We start from the raw sequence: 25,888 nt of genomic DNA, 5'->3' as shown, positions 1-25,888 counted from the left end.
GACTCAACAGCAAACCAAAGAAAATCAAAACCCAACGACAACATGTTTCTTCCAATTCAATGCCACTTCTAACTTTCCCACAAGTCTAACACACACACACACACACCAAAATCTCCCTCTTTCTTTCTCTCACAGGCCTTTCTGGTTTGTGTGTTTATGTATATGTGTATTTTTGGTTTCTGTTAATCACACTCTTCTCTCTTTCTCTCTCTAAATCTAAATGGTAGTTGTTCAAGCTTCGAAGCTCAACCTTCCCAACCCATCTCTCTCTTCTCCACACATAACCTCTCTTCTCTTCGACCCTCACTCTCTCTCTCTAGCTCTCATGCACTCCGACTCTTCTTTCTCTCTCTACCCTTCTATTTCCCTTCTCTCTCTAACCTCTCTCCCTTCCCCTCAAACCCTAATCCCTCCTCCTTCTTCTTCCTCCACTTTCCTCCGCCTCCTCCAAAACCCTAACCCTAATTCTCGCTCCCTTTTCATTGTCTCCGGACCCTACAGAGGTGGCTCCCAGGTTCTCCTCCGCTTCTATATTCTGCGCAACAAGACCAACTCATTTGTTAGAGCTCGGGTCCTTTGTAATCAGAGAGGTCTCCGATTTGACGAAGAGAAATTGGGGGTTTTGATCGATGTCAAGCATGGGGTTTCGGTTCGTGTTTCTGGCTCGGTTAATTTCTTCGCTATGTACTCTGTTTCGAGCTCCAAGATTTGGGTTTTCGGTGTGAAAACCTTGGGTGATGAGGATGAGGATGGGGTGATTGTGAAATTGATGAGGTGTGCTGTGATTGAGTGCTCAAGGCCGGTCTCCGCAATCAGCGTTTCGTTTGGGGTCTTGATTTTGGGGGAGGAAAATGGGGTTAGGGTTTTTGATTTGAGGCGGCTTGTGAAAGGGGGCCGTGTTAGGAAAGGAGACAGTTCGGGTTCGAATTCGAGTTTGAGTTTGGAAAATGGGAAATTGTTGAATGAGAAATCGTTTGAGGAGGGCCGGGGAGGATTGAATAATTTGCGTTTGCCAAATGGTGTGAGTGGCGGGCATTATGCGAAGTTTGTTGCTGGAAAAAGTGGTGGTGAAGGGGCTCAGGAGTTCACTTGCAATGGTTACTTGGATGGGGGGATGGATAAGCATTGCGTTTCTGGTGAGTTCTGTATGGTAATTTGGATTTGAATTTAATGTTCTTTATATTGCAACCGTGAATGTCGTTGGTAAATATGGAAAGGAATTGATTAGCTTTTGTTGAGTAAACAGAGTTTTTATTGTAGAACTATTCGGTTGAGATCATGAGTGCTCTATATACTGTAGTTAGCTTTTAGATTTGGAAAGTAAATTTGAAGAATGATGTTAATATTTGTGTGTATGGAAATGAAATGACCATAGTTAATAGTTAATAGTTAAAAAAAGTGACTTAAGTTGCTTTTCTTTTTGGTATTATTTTTTGCTTTTAGATGCTCTAGATTTAGAAGGTACATAACATTTTTAGAAGTGGTTCTAGGTATTTACAACATTTACAAGTATTTTAGAAGTCTATGAAATGGTATTACTTGTTAAAAAAAAGTCGATGAAATGCTTAAATGAACCTTATGGAATGCCATGATGGTCAAAATTCTAGTGTAATGCTTCTCATTTTCATTTTTTATCAAATTGGTGCTGTGGAGTATCCATTTTTACCGCAATTTGGAGGTATGCAAAAATGAGAAATAGAAAAAATTATGGAAATATAAGTCGGGAGTGGCTATTTGGGGCTCCCAATCCTTCGAATCCCCCTAAGTGTCCCTCATTGCCTTTGAAATTGGTTTCTTTTGAGTTTTGAACATTCAATCCTTCAAAGTATATTTTCGTATGCTAAAATCCTTCAAAGAAGTTTTGAACTATCAACTATGCTAAAATCCCTATTCGCAAATGGGCAAAACTTAGGTACAGTACATTAGTTTCTCCAATTAAATTCAAACACCTGGTTAAATTGACTAATAAAGTACAAGCATTGTTACCTTTTCCAAGGATGAATAAATTCAATGCAGCTACGTGTTTGAATTTAATTGGGGAACCTAATGTGCCATGAGTCTTGTAGCTCAAATGGCACCTCCTAGTGTTTTCAATGAAGATACTAGGGTTCAAATCCTTCCTCTGATGCACCAATTTGATTGATTGTGTGTGGGTGTGTGATGAGTCCTACATCGGGTATTTATTGGGTTGAACTGAGCTTTATTAATAACTGTAAGGAGCCCCAATTGTGACTAGTCTTTTTAAGTTATATCGTAGATGTGGCTAGCACTTTTCCTTAGGTCGTTATATATGGTATCAGAGTCGGCCCGGTAATCCCGTGTGGACTCGGAGACATTACCTCACAAAGTGGGCCCTAACGAGGACATTAGGGACTTAAGTTGGGGAGATTGTGATGCCCCAATTTGATTGATTGTGTAATGTGTGTGGGTGTGTGATGAGTCCCACATCAGGTATTTACTGGGTTGAACTGAGTTTTATTAACAATTGCAAAGAGTCTCAATTGTGACTGGTCCTTTTGAGGTATAGCACAGATTTGGCTAGCGCTTTTCCTTGGATCATTACATCCTCTCCCATTGTAACTGTCGAATTGGGGAACCTACCATCTGGAGAGAGAAACTAGTTTTGAAGCTAAAAACTTGTTAAAAGAAAAAATCAATTGCCTATTCTTACATTTGAAATGACATGGAATTATTCTTGATGTTCTATTTTGCTATCATCATATACATCCAACACAATCTTCCATATGTGATTAAGATGTAATGGGCATTCTTTTCCCTTACCACATCTAAAGTTTTGAAATTGTTGCAATATCCATGGAAAGACTAACATAATTTCAGCTGGAGAGTTGCAACAAACTTGAGAATTGGGTTAATCTACTAAGTCTTGTTATCTTAGAAAATGTATCCCTTCCAACATATCTTGCCTAAAAAATTCTTTGGTGATGGTGCAATGTACAGCCAGCAATATTTCCTTTAAATTATTTCCCTTTTTTTTGTATTTAGATTTGATAAGGGTTTTTTCGGTACTCATTGGGACTAAGGTTTGGTTGTTGTTGTTGTGTACTAGGGCTTCACCATTTTTCACTTTAATGAAATTATTACTACTTATCCAATTAAAAAATGAAATCTCACCCTAACATGGAATGACCTGATTTTGTGTATCGATATGTGCCTGGCACTTTGAATTGTTTAGTTTTCTTTTCCTAGTAATATTCTACTCTGAATTTCTTTTAGAAAAAAAATGCTTAACCAAAAACTTGAATCCAGTCATTGAAAATTGTAGAAACTCTTACTCCACGCTCTTGTATAATTTTAGGTTGTCCTTTGTAAATTTCTTTATTGTATAACTATCAAATAATCAACTTCGGTTATAGTGATGAACCTATATAACTAACTTACTTGATTGCTCTTTTTTTTTTTTTTTTGGGTCTATATATATTAAAGTATGCTAATTATGAACACAGTAGCCATGTTGATATACTTGGTCCTATAATTTTTTAGCATTTGGCAGTGGAGTTTAACATCTAGAAGCTTAAAATTGTGCAAGAAGTATATGAGTGCATATTGCTTAATTTTATATCATTTTCATGCATTTTTATCTTGATTGCTTATTTTTTGTTAGAGCTTTAGCAATTCTATAGTCCTTGACCTATAGAGCTCTGAGGTAGACAAATGATCTAAAACAATTCTCAGTGCAAGATGTATAGGATTGTCTCATTATTAACAAGCAGAGAATTTGGGGGCTCTAAATCCTTTACAGCTTGTAGCCAATAAGCTCTAGCTCAAATGCTACATCTTCCCATTGTAAAAACATGGTGGAAAATAAGGTCATGTGACGTAGGACAACCACACTATTTCAATGGAACAAGTAAATCACAAAACAAACCCTAGGAGTCCGCACCTAAGGGCTGCTTGGAGTCCGCACCAAGCAAAAACTAAAACACATGTTTTTTTTATAATTCTCAAAAACTGTCTTACAATAATCAGAAAAAGTGCTTAAATAGCTAGCAATAAAAATGCATCAAGAAACCTTAAAGAAACCCTAATTATTAAATGCTTGGGCTTGCTTAATCTCAAGTCCAATAACTAATAGGCTCCATCCATAAGGCCACAAGTTGGGCCGTCTTCTTTTTGCTCTTCCTCCTATACGTGCGTGTAATTGGGGGCTTGTACTTTGTGTCCACACCAAGTCCCCCGGGGTGAGAAGAACTCGACCCCGTCAAGTGGAAATCTGAAGAGTTCTGATATTACTCCAGCAAGTCAGGATCCAATCGCTGTAGTTCATCTCAAGTAATCCATGTGCAATCAGAATCTGGTCGCCCTTGCCACCGAACTAGGAGACGGTGAACTCCTCCATCCCTGGTAGAAACAATCTGCTCATCTAAAATAGCATCAATAGATTTTCTATGTGCATAGGGCAGATTTAAGGGTAAAGGGGTGGGAATAGGGGCTTCAATAAGATTAGGCAAAGACTCATCAAAAGGGGTATCAGGAATAGCTGTGGGGCTTTTATAAGCAACTAGATCCTCAATATTAAAGGAGGAGCTAATACCATAATCATGAGGAAGGTCAATGACATATGCATTTGGGCCCATTTGTTTCAATACCTTGAATGGTCCGGCACTACGAGCCTGCAATTTCTTAATTGTCCCAGAGGGAAACCGTTCAGGTCGAATCCGAATCATGACATAATACCCTACCTGAAACTCTGCATGACGCCGATGAGTGTCAACATGAATTTTATATTGAGAATTACTTGCCTGAATTTTTTTGTGAATCTCATTATGCAAATCATGAATATGTATTGCAAATGCCTCAGCAGATTCAGAAATCCTAACATGTGGGGACATGGGCAAAAGATCTAAGGGCTTCCTAGGTGTATATCCATGCACAACCTCAAAAGGACCAAGTAAATCACAAAACAAACCCTAGGAGTCAGCACCTAAGGGCTACTTGGAGTCAGCACGAAGCAAAAACTGAAACACTTTTTTTTTTTTTTTTTTTTTTTTTTTTTATGATTCTCAAAGACTGTCTTACAATAATCAGAAAAAGTGCTTAAATAGCTAACAATAAAAATGCATCAAGAAACCTTAAAGAAACCCAAATTATTAAATGCTCGGGCTTGCTTAATCTCAAGCCCAATAACTAATAGGCTCCATCCATAAGGCCACAGGTTGGGCCGTTTTCTTTTTGCTCTTCCTCCTATACATGCGTGTAATTGGAGGCTTGTACCTTGTGTCCGCACCATCATGTATTCAAGACCCGTTGGATGTGCACTAGTAAAAGAAACTCGTACATATTGCGGCATAAATGAGATTCTCAAAATGATAGGCATACTTGAAGGAGCCCTACCATTTACCGATTTTCTGGCCTCCTACCAACCCCTATCCTCCTTGCATAGTGATTGATTGAGGATTCCATATTTCAAAGCTTTACTTACCTTTAGTAGTTACATTTTGTTTTCCCCAAGCTTTGCTTTGTCAAATCTCTAAACAAAATGATTAAGAGGACGGCGGGAGGTGGCTTTCTAGGTAGATTTAAGGTTGAAGGGGGAAGAAAATGAGTTTTGGAAGGGTGTGTGGAAACCAAAGGTTCCTAAGCGAGTGGCTTTCTTTTTGTGGATAGCTATTCATGGTCGGATTCTTTGGATAATCTCATGGTTAGGGGCCACTCTTTGGCAAATCGGTGTTGTATGTGTCGTTGTGATGGGGAGTCGGTGGACCACATTCTTCTTCATTGTCCTGTTACATATACCTTATGGACTCTTATGCTTCAGCCTTTCAGTATTCATTGGGTTATGCAAGGAATGGTGGCGGGATTATTATTTTGTTGGCATCAATGGCTTTGGAATATACTTCAAATATTTGGAATTTGATTTCAGGTTGCTTGATGTGGATTGCTTGGTTGGAACGAATAGTTGTTCCTTTGAGGACACTAAGAAGACTTTGGAAGAGTTAAAGGTTTTATGCCAGTGTAGTTTGTTTGAGTGGTCTCGGTGTTGGGGTTTTACTGATTGTTCTTCTCTTTTTGAGTTTATGTTTTCTCTTAGATTAGTTTCCTGATTTCCCTCTTCTTTGTTGTTTGATTTATCCTTTCTTTGTTGTTCATCATCATGAACAATTTGTATTTTTACTTTCTATTTTCATTAATAATATTTCTTTGATTACCTAAAAAAAAAAGAAAAGGAGTTTTGGAGATCTCTCACCTCCTTTTTTATTAATGAAATTTATGTTTTGTGAGGCAAGCCCTATTCAACCTCGATACTTCTTGTCTCGTCTTCTATGTTCAAAGGAATTTCACCTTTTCAATCTAACTCTTTTTATATAGGTGTAATAACTTCATTTATGATTTGTTCACAACTACATTGGATGTAGTTGTGAGGTTAACCTTGAAATTCAATGTTATAAATAAAAATCATCTCGTCCAGATTGACTTTCTCGTTTATTACTGCTTTTAACATTGCAGTTTCTTCTTATGCTGTAGTTTCCTGTCCCATGATATGGTTTACTGTAACTTAACGCTGATCAACTGTAGTCAAACCTCCTGTACTTACTCGTGACTACTTGTAGCAAATTTATATATTTATTTGTAAATTCCGCTGACAAATTGTTTTTTAGGTATTTTTGACCGGATGCTACCTAAGCAAGGTGCTGTTCTTTGGTTTATACATGATAAGGATGCCTCTAGATGGTAAAGTACTAATCGTTAGATATAAAACTTTAATTAGGGAATATCTGTCACAATTTTTTAATCCAAATAAATCTCTAGTGGGTAGACGGGTCTGTAAAACTTGTTTCTTTGATACCTCCATACATATGTTACAAAGATAATTCTGTAGTGTGCTGACTATTTGGTTAAATATTTCTTAATTATTCACTGAGGTTCCTTCCGCTGGTTCTTAGTAGTTGCAACTGATTGTGCATTTTAACTTGCAGTGAAGCAGAATTCAGTTACATTGAGACAAGACTCCAGCAAAGGAGGTACATGTTTTGTGGCATTCAGAAGTTATGAGGTTACATCCTTGACATCTACAGCAACACCACTGATGTCAATAAAGGCAATTTCCATTCAGGCATTGTCTCCGAAAAAGTTTCTAATCTTGGACTCAGCTGGGGATTTACACCACTTGCACCTATCCAATTCCGTCATTGGATCGGATGCAACTTATCACATGAAGCAGTTGCCCCACATTATTAAAGCGCAAAAACTGGCTATTTTTCCTGATGTTTCTATAAGTATGGTTCCTTCATTTCTTTGTGACAAATATTTGTGGATTCTTTCATGTTAGAATGCTTCATGATCAAAAGTCATTTGAATATTTATGGAATTATGATCTGGGAAGAAAAAAAGGGGGGTGATGGTGACGTGTGCAATTAGAAATTGCTAGACCTGGAAGATAGGTTAAGGGATTGGGTTGTGGGTAGTCTGGCATTTGTGCTTGGTTTATGTCCCAGAGAGGGAGAGAGAGAGAGAGAGTGAGAGAACATTCATATTATATATTATTCCAACCAAATTATAGGGTTAAATTATAGAGATTATGTAATTAACATTTTTATGAGTAGGTTGAATTCCCTTATTATTAGGTGAATGTGTATAGAATTATATTGTGATAAAAACGCTTTAAAAAAATGAGTTAAGGGAATAAGGATATAGGTTTGATTTTATTTAATGTCCCTCATCACAATTTTTCCTTAGCAGATGAACTCAAGGGGCTTAAGATATCTGTATAATTTTGTAGTCACCATGTTCTTTCAAGCTTGTTAGGATGTTGATCAATTATGTGGCTGCATTAAGAAGGATAAAGAAAAAAAAATAATTCATGCAGTTTATGTGGTTCATGTTAATATCAGGCATAGGCTTGGTAGTTGGTATTAGCATTCTGGTCCAATACTAAATCCGTAGTCGGGTTTGGGTTGTGACAAACATGGTATTCGATAGCACATATTATGTTAATCCATTAATATTTTGATATATACCTTTTGATATGACTTTAGCCAAATAGGAAAAAGCCATTGAGGTCACTGGCCACAATCTCACTGCTGTCTGCAGCTAAATGACTGAGGTCATCATTTTTGCAGGAACCCAAACTGTTTGGATATCAGATGGATGTTATTCTGTGCACATGATGGCAGCATCTGACATGGACACCGCTGTTAATGAGAATGACAGGAATGAGAGTGATGAGATGCAAATGCAAATCTCAGGTTTTTGTGTTTCCATAATTTGGTGGTTACTAATAATTATGATATGCTTTTCTCCTAGTCATTTGGACAAGACCTGCATATTTGTTTACCCAGGGTTTGTGAATGTTTTGCTTTGAAGCATTTGTCATATTTGTCTTCTATTTTACCCTTGTTAATAGAGTTTTATAATGTTGGAAACTTGTTTTGACAATCATTTAGCGTCAATTGCTCCCTCTGATGATTGGGCCATTTGTGCAATTTTCCTTTTAGTAAGAAATATGAATTGGCTTCTAAGTATATGTGTGTGTCGTGGTGGACAGATGCAAATTTAATTATTTTTCTTTATTTGTCTGTTAGTTAGTCAGGCAATTTTCGCTAGTGAAAAGATTGAAGATGTTATTCCTTTGGCTCCAAATGCTATTTTGATTCTTGGACAAGGTAATCTCTGGATTTCTTTATTTAAATTATTGTTTAGTCAAGAAGTGCTTTAGAATTTTAAATAATTAAAATGGCTAATTGTTATCAAATCAAATTGACCATGAAAAGTTAAATTTGGACCTTAAATTAAAAACAAAAAGACAAATGAAAAAATATTTTTATGACATGTGATTATAAACTCAAAAATAAAATAAATTAATGTATCGTATACTATACTTTGTAATTTGAAAGGTGATATATCTGGGATATTTCTTGTGGGCAGCCTGAAGTTACAGGCTGTATAAAAATGCACTCCCTTGCATAACAAATTACTAAACTGCTGTTTGTGCAGTACTTTGTATTCTTATGCTCTTTTTGTTCCAACAAAAAATCATTTCTTGAAAATTATTAATTTTCCTGTATTTGGTTGCAACCTTGAAAATGAATTTGGAAGATATTATTTTGTTGTTTGGTTTACATAGAAAATCATTAATATTTCTTGTGATTCCAAATAATTATATGAAATAAAAATTTCATTCATAACATGATCTGTCCAACGTGAATAATATTTAGAGCAACTAGAAAATGCACCTAAAAAATATTTTTTAGGACACATTTATTAGTTTGCCCAAAAAAAACTATAACTATAATAATAATAATAATAATAATAATAATAATAATTTTATCTTTTTAATGTCAATCATTTATTATTATTTGTAGTATTGTGCCGGTATGATGCAACTTATCAAGAATCATATATAAACTTTTTTTTTTTTTTGAATAATATAACTAATATTGAATTATAAAATAGATAGTAAACTAAAACAAAAATTTCTTTAAATTACATGACGAAGGACGAATGAATGAACATCGTGTAAGTCCAAGTTCGATAAAAAATCATAGATTGTAATATAAAAAAAAATTCTAATAAAGAACCAAAATCTTTTTAAATATCTTGAAACTTTTGATAATTTAGTTTTCATTGAAATAGTATTTTAATATTTTAAAACTTTGGTAATAGTTACTTAAAATAAACTGAAAGGGTCATACTTAGTATACAAACTCTCACTTCTACGAGGTCTGAGTCTCTGAGAAAGATGATGTGTAGGTGGGCAATCTTATCCTTTTAGAAAGGCTCATTCTCAGACTTAAAATAAACTATATTCCTAGTCTTAATGTACTTATAGTGAGTCATATGACAAAATTATGTTTTACAACCTGTAGCACTTATAATAAGCCACATAGATATATTGCAAGCATGATGCATATGACCCAACCTTTATTATTAAAACAAAGGATTATAACAGAATATTACAGTTCAATAGTTTTTTGGGGGGGGGGGGTGGTTGGAGGACTTGAACCTTACGACGGCTTTGTTGGAAACACCAAGAAGTGGCAATAGAGCTACAGGGCTCTTTGCAATAGAAGATTCTTTTTTGATATGTAAAAATACGACAGAATATTAAAATAATATAGAATAAATGATTAATATATATATATATATATATATATATGATGCAGGACAAATTAGGGATTTGTCTACTTTTAGTTGTGGTGGATTTAGGGTAGGAAAGAAGAAGCATTAGAGAGAAGATAGGGCTGTTTAGGGGCAGTGTGAACAGTAGGCCAATGTGCCTATTGCTCAAAACACTCAATTTTATTAATCAACTCATTCTCCTTTTTTGAATACATTGAGCACAATATATATATATATATATATATATATATATATATAAAGAGACTCTTACTTGTACCAGCAGTAATATGATTCCTACTAGTATTAGGACTACTAATAAAACCTAATAAATACTAACTTGGACCCGAAGTAAATAAACCTAAGATACTTAAAACCCTAGAAGATTCTAGACTCAACAAAATTACCAAAATACCCTTAATTTGTAGGAATTGCGGATTTGCCCCTCAATATAAAACTGACCATAATTAATAAAATAAAAACCCAAATTAAAAACTATTTTAACCCTAAAAGACTCATACTTAGACCATTAAAAAGTCACTACTTTCACTTCAATAGAAATAGGAAGTCACATGAGAACCCAATAAAATAATTCTTGAATAGGCGAATTTGCAAAGTAATAGCATATTAATCTTCCATGAATCTATCAATATATATATATATATATATATATATATAAACTTCTATATACTCTTAGTAATGGAATTTTAATTGTAGTAGTACATAGTTCATCCCAAATTGTTAGGCTTGTTTAGAAAATCCAACTTTTTAAGAGAACATGATTTAATACATTGTCTTTCACATAAAAATGTACAAGTTTCTAAAACTACCCCCTTAATTTAAACTTTAGTGAAAGGGGGGAAGGGGGGAATTGGCTTTTTAATTAAAGGGTATGTTAGAAAATTTATTTATTGACTTTTTAAGAGTACTTCATTTTGGGACACCTTGAAATGGAATAGAGAACTAACAATTTGGAATGGAGGGAGTATTTTTCAAGTTTTTTGAAAATTTGGAAATTGAGTTTCACTTATAGTAGCTATGTTAATTATTTAATATAATTATAGTGTCGCATGAGATGGAGAAGAAAAAAACTCGAAAAAAAATTAATAATAAAAGTGTGTTCACTTGGTGCAACCATATCATTTAGGGCACAATTTTTATTATATTTTATTTATATGACATCGTATGATTTGGACATGAGCTTATGTAATATATAATATTATTATATTTTGATGACAATAATTAAATGATTGATCATTATATAATTTCACAATTTTCATATTATATACCAAAGGTCTTATAGTTTTACATTAAATCATTGTTTATGTTTAGATAGGTTTTGGTACTCATCAACCTATCAAAAAAAAAAAAAAAGGTTTTGGTACTTATAAAAAAAAATGTTTAGATAGGTTTTAGTTACAACTTATGTGAATTTTTGTTGTCTTTAGTTATTAGAGACTTATTGGAGGTGTGAATTGAAACAATTTTATTAGAATAATGGTGAAATGATTAAATTCACCATATTCTAATTTCTTCAACTTTTGAAATAAGTGGGAATTTATCATGTTATTAGGATAGGTGGTCCTAAGTTTGAACCTTGTCTCACCCCCCATTTAAAAATTAAAAATCACACGTTGGATTCCACTTATTAATGGGGAGTAGTTTGGACCCACACCTGAAGAGGGAGTGTTAGAATAATGGTAAAATTCACCATTTCTTAAGAGCTTAAGTTTTTCAGGGCAGGTGATGATTTATCAAATTTAAAAAAGTTCATAGTTTTAAGTAAAAATCTTTTTAAAATTCAGGTTTAATTTGAAACCACCCCCAAATTTTTTGAAAAGTTTCGTTTGCATTAATTAAAAGAAAAAGAGGCATTAACCATGTACATTGGATGTATACAATAGGTACACCAACATCAAACACAGAAGTAAAACTATCTTGTTGTTCTTGAGTGGTGTTTTATGTGCAAAAGGTGTGGGGAATCTTTAGATCATGTCCTCCTTCACTGTCCTATAGCATTTGAGATGTGGAGTATGATCTTTTGCTTGTTTGGTGTTTGTTGGGTGATGCCGCAAAGGGTAGTGGATTTGTTGGATTGTTGGTCATGCAATTTCAGGCAGCATCGTAATATAGTTATTTGGAGATTTGTGCTGCACTGTTTGATGTGGTGTATCTGGCGGGAACGGAATTCTAGGAGTTTTGAGGGTCGCGAATGGTCCGTTCTTGAGTTTTAAGTCTTTTTTCTTTTTTACTCTTCTCGAATGGTGTTTTGTTTTACCTTTTTTTTTCTTGTTTCTCCCTTCCTGTGTTGATTGATCATTGTACTTTGGTTTCTTGATGTTTTTGCCTTTTTCGTACATTCTCTATGTACAGGGCAGAGTTTTTTTGAAGTTTTTATGTTACTTATCAAAAAAAAAGAAAAAAGAAAAAAAAAACCCGGGGCATTTATCCACTCAAGCAAAGTTTTGAGTAATAAAAGCTTCATGTCAAAGATTGAATTTGTACATTCTTCAAAAGTCCTAGCCTTTCTCTCTTGCCAAATGCCCCACAGTAGTCTCCCTATCCCTCTTCCCTCTTAAGCAAGCAATGCCGATCTATAATAATTATTCCATGCTTCTTGAGGTTATTAGCGGTTAGAATTTTCCCAAAGTTACTGTCTTAAAAAAAAAAAAAAAAAAAAGCTAACCTTAGTTGGAATTTTAGACTTCCACAAAATCCTCCAAGGAAAAGGTGAATGGGCTGTGGATTGTAACATTTTGTAATAGGATTTAACTTCTAAGACATTCCATGAAGAAGTTATCCCGAAAAAGAAAAGAACAGGACATTCCATGAAGAAGGATTCTAGCAAAAGGTATCCACCCTCACCTTGTGTTATCAACTTAGAGTAAAGCAAGTCCGTAATAGCGGCAATGGACTCTAGCTCCCGATCATGGACCAGTCTAACAAAGCTAACATCACAGTCGTAATTGAAACCACCCAAAAATATGGAGAAATTATGGAATTTACCAAAGTCTTTAATTAAGGGTAGCCACTTGGTGCAAGGAGAATGTAATCACTTGGTGTAGAGAGAAAATAGTCACTTGGCACAACCACAACTTCTAGGACCCAACTTTGATTGTATAATATATGTATGATGTATTAATATTATCATTATCTTCCTCAAATTTAATTTAGAATTTTATATGCTATATCTTAAAATTACATGGAATCAGTTTAATTTTTTCCCCCAATACCCAAATTTTTTTTTTTTTTTTCTCCACCTGTTCATCCCATCTTTTTGCTTTCTTACCTTTTTCTCTTCATTCTCTTTTTCCAGCCCATTCAACTTAACCTTATTTTTTTAAATTTTTTTTTCTCTCTTTAACGCCTCACTGATTACTTCTCCTCCCTCAAACTGCCCTCCTTTCCTTCTTCCTTGGGTGAGTCTGACATTGTGGGTGTGGAGTGGAGATGTGGGCATGCAGGATGGTGATTGTGGTTTGGGGATTTGGGGCTGTGGCTGTGGGGCGGGTGTATGGTGGTTATGGTATTTTTTGGCCTGTGGGTGGGTATTTTATGGCTGTGTGTTCTATTTTTGAGGGACAGGCTTTATGGTGGTAGTGGGATGGGGTGTGTGTCATGGGGTTTGGGTGGTGAATTGGTGCTGTGGATGCTGTTGTGGTGGAATGGGTAGCATTGCAGCTGTGGATCAGGGGCAAAGGAGAGAGACAGAAGATAGAGATTTTTTTTTCTTATTGAATGTTTTCGAGAGGCATCTTTGAAGTGGTGGCTTAGTAATGTGTTCCAGACTTTTTTTTTTTTTTTTTTTTTGGTTGGGGTGGGGGGGAAGCGGGCGGTGGAAGGAAAGGAAAAACCATTTCAATAAAAAATGGGTTAGTTTTTTATTGACCAACCAGCCTTTAATTCTAGTAAGGTAACAAACAATGCAAAAAGGGTGGCACAACCCTAGTACACGGGATGTGTACAAGAGATCAGCAAAGAAACTACGAAATGCAAAACCTAGTTTCCAAAGTTAAGAGATCTAAGTATTCAACCATGGATTTAAGAGTAGAATGATTAGTTGCAGCCATCCAATTGAAAAGCAAGTATGGATTTTTTGAGCCCATCCAAGAAGATTCCAATCCGTAGAAAGTGTATTCCTTGTTGTCAGACTGAAGTCTTGAGCCATACAATAATGCTTTCAATTGCCTAACTGTGTATCAAATTGTTTATGATGCGGATTTTTTATTTTTTAATAATTTTAAGTTCCTGATCTTTGCCACATGCTGCTCCCCCCCCCCCCCCCCCTTTCCCTCATTTATTGTTTTGGCTAACATTTATTCTTGTTAACCAGGAAGCTTATACGCGTATGCAATTTCCTGAAGTTGCTGAGGTCCTCAGTGATTGTCATTTTCAGTGGTCAGTAGGTTGTCTAGTTTTTCTGCCCTATAATATATTTCCTCTTATTTTCATGATCTAAGCCGGTTATTTTCAGGACATCTATGTTCTGGGAGATACTAAATAATGTCTTGCCAGTTTGAGTGGGTTCCCTGGATCAGTTGTTCTGTTTACTCAGTAAGTTATTTATACATGTAAAATTCACTCAGATTTTTCACATTTTGTCAGTAAATTTAGGATAACCTATAATTTTTTAGTTTAAAAATTGACTCATTTTATACTGAATTTCAGTTGGTTGTCATAGGTCCTCTGATTACCATGGTTCCATTTGTCATTGTGATATTAAGTCATGAGCTGCAGTTGCCTCATTCATATTGTGGTGCATGACACCCAAGAACACTGAGCTCTTGAAGGTATGTATGATTACAATGTTTATTATTTAATCAAACTTTCTACTGGTTTTAGAATGTGAACTTGAGTGAAATACTAACATTTTAAATTGAAATGGTACTAGAATAGTGCAATCACATTCACTTTATGTTCAGAAATATATATTTTTGTTGTTGTTGTTGATAAGTTTTATTGATATAAAAAAAGGGACACCCTAGTACACAAGGAGTGTACAAGGGGTCAACAAATCAAGAATAAAAATTACAAGAATCAAGAAAATCAAGAAAGGAAGAGAATGATTGGTTTCACAAAGTAGCCAACCAATCTAATAAAGTTCTAAAGGAAAATAGCTTGAGGTCTGGTATGGAACTCTCATTATCTTCAAAACACCTACTATTTCTTTCCCTCCAAAGACTCCACATTAAGCAGTGGGGAACAATTAACCATATGCGACCGTTTCTATGACAACCAAGCCTGCCTTGCCAGCAAGCTAGGAGCCCCACAACAGTTTGCGGCATAACCCAGCTTACTCCAAATAAACCCAAAATCATAGACCACAAATCCATAGCAACCTGACTGTGAAGAAATATATGGTCAACCAATTCACCATTACACTTGCACATATAACACCAATCTAATATCCAAACCTTCCTTTTACGTAAATTGTCAATCGTCAAGCATTTTCCTAAAGCAGCAATCCAAACAAAGAATGCCACTCAAGAAGGTATCTTCTGCTTCCAAATACTTTTCCATGGAAAACAACAATCATTAGAGCCCACTAGAAGACTATAATATTTATTAAATATGAACCCCTTATTTCTATTTAGTTTCCAACAATTCTCACCAAACCCCCTTATTGTAGAGTCATATATGGTATCCATGAAGCTCGACACAGCCTCTAATTCCTGAGCATGAGCACCCCTAAAGAAATTTTCATCCCAAAAAAAAAAACTCTATTAGTGGACTTCATAAGCTGTGCCACACTTGTCTCCTTATCTCGGCAAAATCTAAACAATTCAGGATAGGTGACTGCAAGAGATTTCTCCTCACACCAATGGTCTTGCTAGAACTTCACCCTTGACCCATAACTAGGGCTGTCCATCAACCTGTCAGACCTGACCCACCCACCCGACTGAACCAACCCGACCCAACCCGACCCGAAGACCCACGGTCAGACCTGAATTGCATTATGGGTCGGATGTGGGTTTGTTAGTGTAAAAAATCGGGTTTTTGGTTCAAGTTCAGGTCTTACACATCTTGACCCGCAGAACCCAACCCAACCCAACCCGACCGCTCATAATTTATTCACGCTCAAGCCTTTCTGTCTGATCTCTTTTTGGCCTAACATTAAAATCCATTTTTCATTCTCTCTCTCTCCCTCTCTCATCTTTCTCTTAAATCACTAACCCTAGCCGCTGCCATCGCCAACTTTTCCCTACTGCTACTGTCCTGGGTTGAGTCACTCTCAAACCCCACTGATGGTGGATGTACTGATCTTGTGCAATCTGATCTTCGCCATAAAACATCCTCGAATCTGCTTCAAATCTCCTCCGACGCTCTAATCTTGTGTGATCTGATGGTGGTTGTACTGATCTTGTGATGGATTATGTGGTGATGGTGGGGGGAGGGAGTGGTGATTGTGCGTCTTGTTCTGGTTTTGGTCATATCTCTCCTCTTTCTCTCTCTTCGTTTCATTCTCAGATTTGAGTTTGTGGTATTTTTGGTGCTATTTGGTTTTAGTCTCAAATTTGGGTTTGTGGTAGTTTTGGTGTTATTTGATTTCTCTAGCTTTGGATTATGGTTGTGAGCTGTGTTTTTGTGGGTTTGATTTCTTTTGAGATGTTCTTCAAACTTGAAATCACCCAATGACTCCGACCCGCTCAACCGATAACCTGAGCCACCGGATCCGACCCGAATGTTCGGTCAGTTGCAGGTCTATTTTTTGTTCACCCAATTCAATCGGGTTGGGTGCGGGTCAACCTCAAACCCAATCCGACCCGAACCGTGGACAGCCCTACCCATCACTAATATCATATAGAATATAATGTGAAAAAGAAGGCCGTCCCCTACTAATATTTTTCCACAAACCAAAACCATATGGACCATAAACAGATCTGGTACACCAGCCACCCCATGCACATCCATATATCACCTCTATTACTTGCCTCCAAAGGGTGCCCCTTTCAATCCCAAATCTCCATAGCCCCTTCCCAAACAAAGCTTCATTAAAAAGTCTTACGTTCCTTATCCCCAAGCCAACTGAAGGAGTACAAACAGTAGCCCTTCCAACTAGGTGAAATTTGGGCTCATCACCTAGCCCAACCCATAAGAAATTCCGTTGAAGTTTCTCAATACGGTTAGCCACAACAGCAAGTATAGGAAATAAGGATAGAAAATAAGTAGGTAAATTAGATAGAGTGCTTTTGATTCCCTTGGATAAGTACCAACATTTCCATCCCACTAATCTCCTTTCCATCTTCTCCAAAATTGGGTTCCATATTGTCTTATCCTTGAGTTTAGCACCCAAAGGAAGACCCAAATGTTTCATTGGAAGAGTACCTTGCTTACAGCCAAGGACATTCAACAATAACTCGATATTCTACACCCCTCCAACAGGAACCAATTCTGACTTGCCCAGATTTATTTTTAGACCAGAAACCGCCTCATACCAAATAAGCACCATACGGAGAATCAGAATCTGATCTAGATCTGCATCACAAAAAATCAGAGTGTCATCCGCAAAGAGATGAAACACCACCAAGGATCTTCCCTCTAAAATTCCCACATGAAAGCCTTCACAGATATATTGAAATTTAACGTCATATCTATGTAGTACATGAGCAGGAAAGACAACAAACCAAGGACATTACCTATAATCTTGTAATTCAATCTGCTACGCTTGACTGGAATAGCTAGATTGACGTCATTGGTTGAGGGTAATGCTAAGTTTTGAATGGTTTAATATTTGGTTTTTGCTAGTATTATTGGACATTTGACAAGTCCTGTTGACACTCACTAACGAACCTTTCTTACCTTTCTTTTTGAATTGAATTTGTGGTTTCCTTTAGGGGGAGGTTAAAGTCATAAACATCCTAAGTCCTATTAGCTTGGCAAGTGACCTTTACAAAATTATATTCAGGATTCTTTGCTCTAGCTTAAGAGTTCTGAAACTTTTTACATGTCTGAAGGGAAACTTCTGTGTGAGGACAGATCATGTGAGAGTGTTGATTACCAATGTTTGTGTCGAGGTATATTTTTTAATATGTAATAATTTCTTAATTGGTCCTTGCATATCCTCAAGAATATGTGATCATTAATCTAGACCTTAAGATCAATTATATCTCTCTAACTTAGATTCGCTCTAGTAAAGCGAGAAACCTTGGAGTATACCCCCTCTTTTTTATAAGTGAGTAACCTGTGAGTATCCCTCCATAGCTTTGTCCCTACCCTGGTGTGATTTATCTGAAATAATTTTTTTTTATGCCAGCTTTAATCTTTGAAGATTTAGGCTTAGGCCTTTAGCCTTTTACTTTAAGAATGTGGAATTAATAAATGGGTCTTTTTCTAAGCTGTAGTATAGGGTTATTGTCGCTCTCATTGTTGCCAGCTCAATGTACTAGCAGTTTTTGTTGACTTAGTAATTCGGTTCTTTACTTTAAGAATATGCATTTTTATTTTCTTTATTTATGTCATATTTTATAGCTAGGATCAAATTTAATAGATTACTGATAGCAATTATGATGTAGGACAAAGGGACTTTGTTCTGGGTACAAAATGTCACGGGTTCCAATCCTATCATTCCTACCTTTTACTTCTCCTCATAAAGCCAAATCTGATACAGATATTAATGGACAGCAACTTATTTTGGGGTCTATGGAAGAACTAGGGTTAAGATTTTGACGGGAAAGGATTAGAAAATATTAGTGAATATATGGGTTTATAGTGAAGGGAAAAGGTAGCATTTGGAGAAGAAGCAAAGAGGAAAGACTTAGGGTTTGGGAGTTGTTTCTGGAATGAACATTACCATTATTAGTGTTTTGAGGGGCTTCGGGAGCTATTTGATGAATGGGTAGTTAGGGGTTCAAAGGTTAGAATTGAGGGGTATGAATAAATGCAAATTCAGATTTATTCTTGGCAATAATTTGACTCAAAATTACTAGAAATTTCTAGGGAAAATAGAAAGATAGACATACCTAAGAATCACACCGAGGGGGACAAGGTTTCTCTTCAAACTAGTTTGGAGAGAAACCCTTCAAACTCCTCCTATATCTTTTTATTGTATTTGAATTTTGAAAATCTAACTGTTGGATTGCATGCTTTTTATGTTTTTAACACACATGTCAAATTTCGTTCAAATCGGATGTTATTTACTATTTGATCAATGGACTTATTTTTTCTACATAATTTCAGATCACAAAAACTTGAAATCTAAACATTTGATTGATGACATAATTATTGATCTTTGATTTTCTTGAAATTTTGCAAGTATATTGGATATAATAAGAACATGCAATCCAATGATTAAATTTTCAAAATTCACATCCAATAAAAAGATATTGGTGGAGTTTGAAGGGTTTCTCTTCAAACTAATTTGGAGAAAAACCTTTTCCCACCGAGGGTACCTTGATATTACATCTTGGGAAGGGTTGCATCACACAATCCTTAAAAGCAATAATAAATCCTTATATATATATGGGTGGCTAATACCTACTCCTAATAGAATTGGAGTTCTTGAAACCCCCCAAACTAAATAACTAAATTCACAAATAAAATGTAAAAACCCAATTACTTGATAAAACCAAAATAAGACCCAATGGACTAGTACAGCCCATATTCAGAACCATAAAATTATAGAATGCTTGACAGAAATCAATAAAACTCCAGAATTATTGTAATATTCTATCATAATTTTTAGTGTATCTTTGATGTCTTGGCAAACAGGATCCAATGCTGTATCCAGCCGCCAAGCCCCTTTGGTGGTTTTGAATTTTTCCAAATGCATCAGAATTGGTGGATACATGAGATTATTAATCTACATTTATATATATATATATATATATACACACTTAATAGGAAAGGCAGGGAGAGAGAGACTTGGGGAGATTTCATTTGTGTGATTGGAGCATGTTTTGGTGGAAGAGAATAGATAACTGCAATAAAAGGACTTGATGACATATGCAGGCTGTACATGCTCCCTCCATTGTTCATGGATCCCAATGCCCCCTCCGTGATGTCTTGGCAAACATGATGCATTGGCAAACATGAACAATGCATTGAGCCTCCAAGCCCCTTCAGAGGTTTTGAATTTTGCCAAATGCATCAGAATTAGTGGATACACGACATTATTAATCTACATCCTTATATGTACTTAATTTTTTTTGATAAGTAAGAATGATGTATATAAAAAAGGCTACTTATGCAGGAAAAGTACAGAGCAAATCCAAAATTTACAAGAAAAGGAAAAAAGAGAAATGAAACAGAAGAAAACCAAGCAACAATTTAATTACAAAAGAGAAGGGAGAGAATCATTGGTTGTGAGTCCCCAAGCCTGAGACCAGTCAAATAGAGTTCCATAAAAGAAGCAAGCATCTGATCTCCAAAACTGTCCAAATCTTCAAAACTCCGCCGATTACGCTCCTTCCAAAGACCATAGTAAACACAACGGAACTAAATTCCTTATATGAGACAAATGCTTCTCCAACTAATTCCACTAGCCAAAAAGCAAATCTGGAATCAATCTAGGTATGACCCTCGAAAATCCAAAAGTTGTAAAAACAATGCTTCACAACCGATAAGCCATCTCGCAATGAAGTAGTAAGTGATCCACCGTCTCCCCACAACAGCGACACATAATGGACCAATTCACAAAATCAAAACCCCTTAGTCTTAGGTTATCACTTGTTAGCATCTTATTCCAAGTTACAGACCAAACGAAAAAGGAAACACGCTGAGGGACCTTAACTTTCCAAATACCTTTTCAAGGAAAGACAACAGAGGGAGAATCTCGTAACTTGATATAAAACGACCGGATGTCAAAATCCTCATTAGGCTTCAACTTCCATCTCATCCGGTCTCCAATATCCATTAAAGGAATATTAAGCCCTATTTGGATGGTGAGTGAGTGATATCTCATTACTCATCACCCAAAACTCATCACCCATAACTCATTTTTTATCACTTGAAAATCCTCAACTTATACACCACCTCTGTTTGGCCCTTAAAACCGATTATGTTTTCATTCTAGAAACTCAAAATTGTCAACTTTTTGTGGGACCCATGGACTGACTTGGTGCAGTGAGCACAAAATGGCTACCCGTGTCATTAATGGAACCCCTTCTTCTCTCTCATATCTCACTGCATTTTCAGCTCAAACATGAAGCACAATACCCACATAAAAATTGCAGAGCAACAACTCTTTACTGGCTTACAACGAAAAAAAAAAAAAAATTTGCACAGAGCATATTTTTGTCTTCCCCGCTCCAAATCTCAGATTGTTTTGCCTAACCCACAGCCCAGATTTGCTCTCTTCCCCACTCCAAATCTCTCTCTCTCTCTCTTCTTCTTCTTCTTCTTCTTTTTATTTTTTTTATTCCTCTCTTACCCATAGCCCATATTTTCTCTCTTTCCCACTCCAAATTTCAGATTTTTTTTCCCTCTTTCCCACAGCCCAAAAACAACCAATACAAACTCTCTTAAACATACAAACATAAACTCATAGATACCCAACATGGAACCACGTCTATGCCGTCGAGATGATAACCCACAACCTGGAACCACGAGACCCACTGCCGAGACGGAGACGGAGCAGAAGGAAGACTTGAGTTTCAGCTGGAGTGGCAGACTGGAACTATGAGAGTAATGGGTTGTGTTAATGGTAGATGGGTATGGAGAGAAGAGAGTGGCTTGGGAAGAGAAGAGGAAGAGGAAAAAAAAGAAAAAGAAAGAAAAGAGATGGTCTAGTAGAGAAGAGAGCCATTGGTAGTTATTGGAGCCGGCAAGGAAAAGACAGGACACAGACAATGGGGCCCACCATATGAATATATTTACAAAAATGCTACCATCACTCTGTTTTCATAACTCAAAAACACATTTTTTTTGTTTTCATTTTCACTCACCCATAACTCATTTTGGTGAGTTTTGAGTGATGGAAACAAAAATTGAAAACAAATCCAAACAAGTGTAGCATGCATGGGACCCACAAATTTTGAGTAATGAGTGATGAGTGATGGAAAACACAAAATCCAAACACCCCCTTAGCTTCCAAAATATGAAGAAAGTTCACCCCTTCATCCATGTCCCAATCATTAAAGTTAGAGGCTTCTTTGTCAATAGCAATACCATACAGCCTCGGGAAAGCCAATTGGAAAGGTTGATCCCCATACCCATTCTGCCAAAATCTCACTTTATTCCCCATCCCAACAAAAAATTGAGTATTTTTGCTAAAACCTCCCAACCCGTACGAATACCCTCTACATAAACCACACCCATGAACTCCCCTACCCAGCTTAGAAGTCCATCCCCCCCACTCTTCCCCAAACTTTGAAGCTACCACCCTCCTCCACAGCCGAGTCTCCTTGTTCCCAAATCACCAAAGCTATTTCCCTAGTAAGGCCTTATTGAAAGTAGTTAGTTTTCTTATACCTAAACCACTGTTGGCCATAGGCCCAAATACTTTATCCCATCTTACCAAATGAGTCTTGCTATCACCCTACAAAAAGTTCCTTTGCAACTTTTCAATTCTATTAGCCATATGAGTAGGAATGATGAAGAGTGATAGAAAATAGGTAGGAAGACTAGATAACATACTCTTGAGCAGCATCAATCTACCCTCCTTAGACAAATACAACTTCTTCCATCCGGCCAACTTTCGCTCAATTTTTTCCAGAATAGGATTCCAAAAATCGGAGGAGATTTATTTACTTAATTAATCATTGGAGTTGGGTTTTATGACTGAATACTATTGACCCCATTTACTTCCTGAATTCTCCTCTAATAACTGGTTGTGGGAAAGCACAACCCTTTGCTTCTTTCCTTCTTATTAAAAAAAAAAAAAAGTCCTTTCCTTCTTTCTTTCTTCTTCTTCTTCTTCTCTCTGGCCGAATTAGAAGTAAACAATGTGTATTGTACCCCATTACTACACATGAGAAGTTTTTAGGAGACACTAAAGCACCATTTTTTAATTTGGTTTGATTGAAGCACCACATTAATAATTATGATTTGGATGGTTGGTGGCCAGTTATCTGTTTGAATTGGGTCACAATGTGTATTGTACCCTGTTCCTGCACATGAGAAATTTTTAGGTGCCACTAAAGCACCATTTTTTTGGTTGAATTGAAGTACCATTTTAGTATTCTCAAGATTTGAATGGTTGGTGGCCAGCTACTGTTTGAACTGGGTCTATGGTTTTATCCTTATACTCTTGTGTCTGCTTACTAAATTTTTAAACAAGTTGATTCATTCCTGTTCTGGGTGCTGCTGTAGGAATGATAGTTGTACACCTTTTCTTGCATATGTTTTGACATCACTATGGAAATTTAGTATGATCTTTAAATGGATGATTGATACCGCTTGTCAAAAGAGAATGAAACCTGACTATATTTTGGAGTTTTTTTTTTTTTTAATAATGTTTTTTAAATTTTAATATTTTTTTCTCGGAGTCTGAACTCACTTGTATTTTTAAATATGAATTTATGACCAATTGAGTATAAGAGTTTGACTTTTTGTTCTGTTCTTTAAATCTAATGTATTAATTTAATTTACTGTTGCCAAAAGTTTATTTTTTTTCTTTCTAAAGTGACAATGTGTGTGATTGAAATGGATAACAATTTTCACAGTTGATGATTGTTATTGTTTCGGAGCTGTTGCTTGTGAGCATTAACCATCATACATCTATAAATATGACTTGTACAAACTTGGTTCCCTGTTATTCTCCCCATACAAATCCATGCATTGAATGGTGTTTTTTTGGCTAAAGTGATATGGATAGGGATTGAACCCTGGGAACAAACCCCGCGGAAAGGGCAGAATGCCCTGGATTAAATGGGGTTGGTAAGTATTAAAATTAGACAATTTTATGGTGTCTAAAAATTTTCAAAAATGGACATTGCTCTAAGTGGAATAGTGTGTCCATTCCGTATAGAAGTCAAAACATTAACGTGTGACATCCTGTTTTGAAATTGCTCGTTTTCAAAGTACAATTTTTAAAATCTTATGTTTTTCTAGGTACGTTTTCGAAGCAACCAATCTTCAAAAAAATGAAAAAAAAATAAATTCTACTTGATGGAAGGACCACTGTCCCATCTGAATGTTTTGCATGTTATGCTTCACTGCACTAAATGTTATTGTTTTGTTTAATTATCTTTGTTTATGTTTTGACTTTTAGGAAACATAGAATCGTGGAAACCAGTTGGATACCTGTCATGGAGTTCCAAATCTGAAGATTGATCCTTTTAACAACTCAAAGCCACCTCTGCTGTGCGGTCTGCTTCCATGTGCTGCAAGACAACTCTGCTCTAGACGTTGAACTTGTTGCTGTCGCATTATCTGTTTCCCCTATTTCTGGAGCATGCATCAAGTCTAGGTTTGTATATTGGAGGACTAAACTGTCATTCAACATGGACAGTGATATGAGACAGCATAAGTCGCTTTATCTGTTGCAAAATTGTGTCCGATTTAGATGAAACTCCATAATAATTCTTCACTATCAGGTTCAAAACTCTTGATATATGTAAATTGTTCCCACTTTGACCCAATACGCATAAACGGGGGTGGATACCCATAGAAACGTTTGATGCTTCTGCTCAAAATGTTGAATGTTATATTTAGTTTTCATGGAAAACATGAAACTCTAGTTGTCAATTGTCTAAACACTATGGCCTCTATTCTTTGCTATTAAGATGACTAGCATGTTTTTTATATGGCAAGCTGGTGAGACATCAAGATGCACTAAGATCAGTGTTAAATTTGAATTTCAAATGTTATTGTTGTAATTTTACTTTCCTTTTTGATGTACTCATTGAAAGCATATTGAAAAGGGTTCTTGTAAACATAGAAGGCTTACTTTAATGGATAAAGTTTTGTATCAGAAAATTTTCGATTGCTTGGTTTTGATTCCTGGCGGCGTAGGTATTTGTTCTTAAGTATTTTAGCAAACTTTAATCGTGGAATTTTAGATCTATCTTTTACTTTCTTTTCATTTCCCCCCGTTATGACCTTTTCGATATTGTCCGTCATCAACTTGGTATTATAGCATTTCAAAGCTTAGACACGTTCAATTAAGCTCATGACTGGCCAAAAGAGACCGGACATGTGCATGACAATTGACGTGAGATTCCCTTGAAATTTAGAGAAAATGGAGGAGCAAGGTTCGATTGACACTCTAAAGTGGGGATTGAACTGCTAATGGGGGAGCCCTCTAGTTCTCGATTGATAGTTTAGCTTCTAATTCCTAAACTTGCTCTATTTTGGTGCCTAACAGGACTAGGGCAATTATTGTTAAAAAATACACACCATTTGGAAAATAAAGAAAAAAATGTACTTTGAAATTACCTACTAACATAACTAACCAAGATGTTATTGTTTATTGATTTGTTGAAAGTTATCATAAACTTAAAAAACCAATCAAACAACTTTAAATTTCTTTTCAACAGAATCTTGTATTGACATTGTTAATCCATTCAAGAAAAAGCAACTATTCGTTCACCCCAAATGGTAGAAACCTTTAAAGAATAACACCCAAAGAATACCGAATTCTGATACCAACTTCATAATGCTAAAACAATCGAAATCTTCAATATAATTTACAATACTTCCAATTTTTTCACAAAGAAATACCTATTACATTATTTCTTGGAAACTTGACCCACATCCAAATTAACAATATCCCAATACCTAAAAGAATCAAAATATATAACACCCAGATCACATAGCTACTTTGTTGGAGAAGTTGATCAAACTTTAGCAGAAAATTGATCAAAATGATTGGTCATGTATCTCCTTTGCCACTAACCAGATCAAACGACATCATTTAAGTTTAGTTGAGACCTGC

The 25,888-nt window shown here is 35.9% G+C and overlaps 1 protein-coding gene across 5 annotated transcripts; it reads left to right on the top strand.

Moving 5' to 3' along the window:
- LOC115975826 lies at positions 1 to 24,925 on the top strand. Of its 5 annotated transcripts, none has more exons than XM_031096835.1 (8): positions 2 to 1,136; positions 6,936 to 7,235; positions 8,079 to 8,204; positions 8,545 to 8,621; positions 14,408 to 14,472; positions 14,549 to 14,628; positions 14,743 to 14,864; positions 24,224 to 24,925. In XM_031096835.1, exons 1-4 carry the CDS (start codon positions 221 to 223, stop codon positions 8,607 to 8,609), a joined length of 1,407 nt encoding a protein of 468 aa, XP_030952695.1. In that variant the 5' UTR covers positions 2 to 220; the 3' UTR covers positions 8,610 to 8,621; positions 14,408 to 14,472; positions 14,549 to 14,628; positions 14,743 to 14,864; positions 24,224 to 24,925. The 5 variants fall into 5 exon arrangements, with proteins under 5 accessions (XP_030952692.1, XP_030952695.1, XP_030952694.1 ...); XM_031096834.1 differs by having other exon boundaries at positions 3 to 1,136; positions 8,541 to 8,621; positions 14,756 to 14,864; XM_031096833.1 differs by having other exon boundaries at positions 3 to 1,136; positions 8,541 to 8,621.
- The last annotated feature ends 963 nt before the right edge of the window (positions 24,926 to 25,888 follow it).

Source organism: Quercus lobata, chromosome 2 (genome assembly GCF_001633185.2).
Source record: "Quercus lobata isolate SW786 chromosome 2, ValleyOak3.0 Primary Assembly, whole genome shotgun sequence".
Taxonomy (NCBI): domain Eukaryota; kingdom Viridiplantae; phylum Streptophyta; class Magnoliopsida; order Fagales; family Fagaceae; genus Quercus; species Quercus lobata.
The sequence above is the reverse complement of the archived record's forward strand: the minus strand, read 5'-3'. Positions and strand labels throughout refer to the sequence as shown.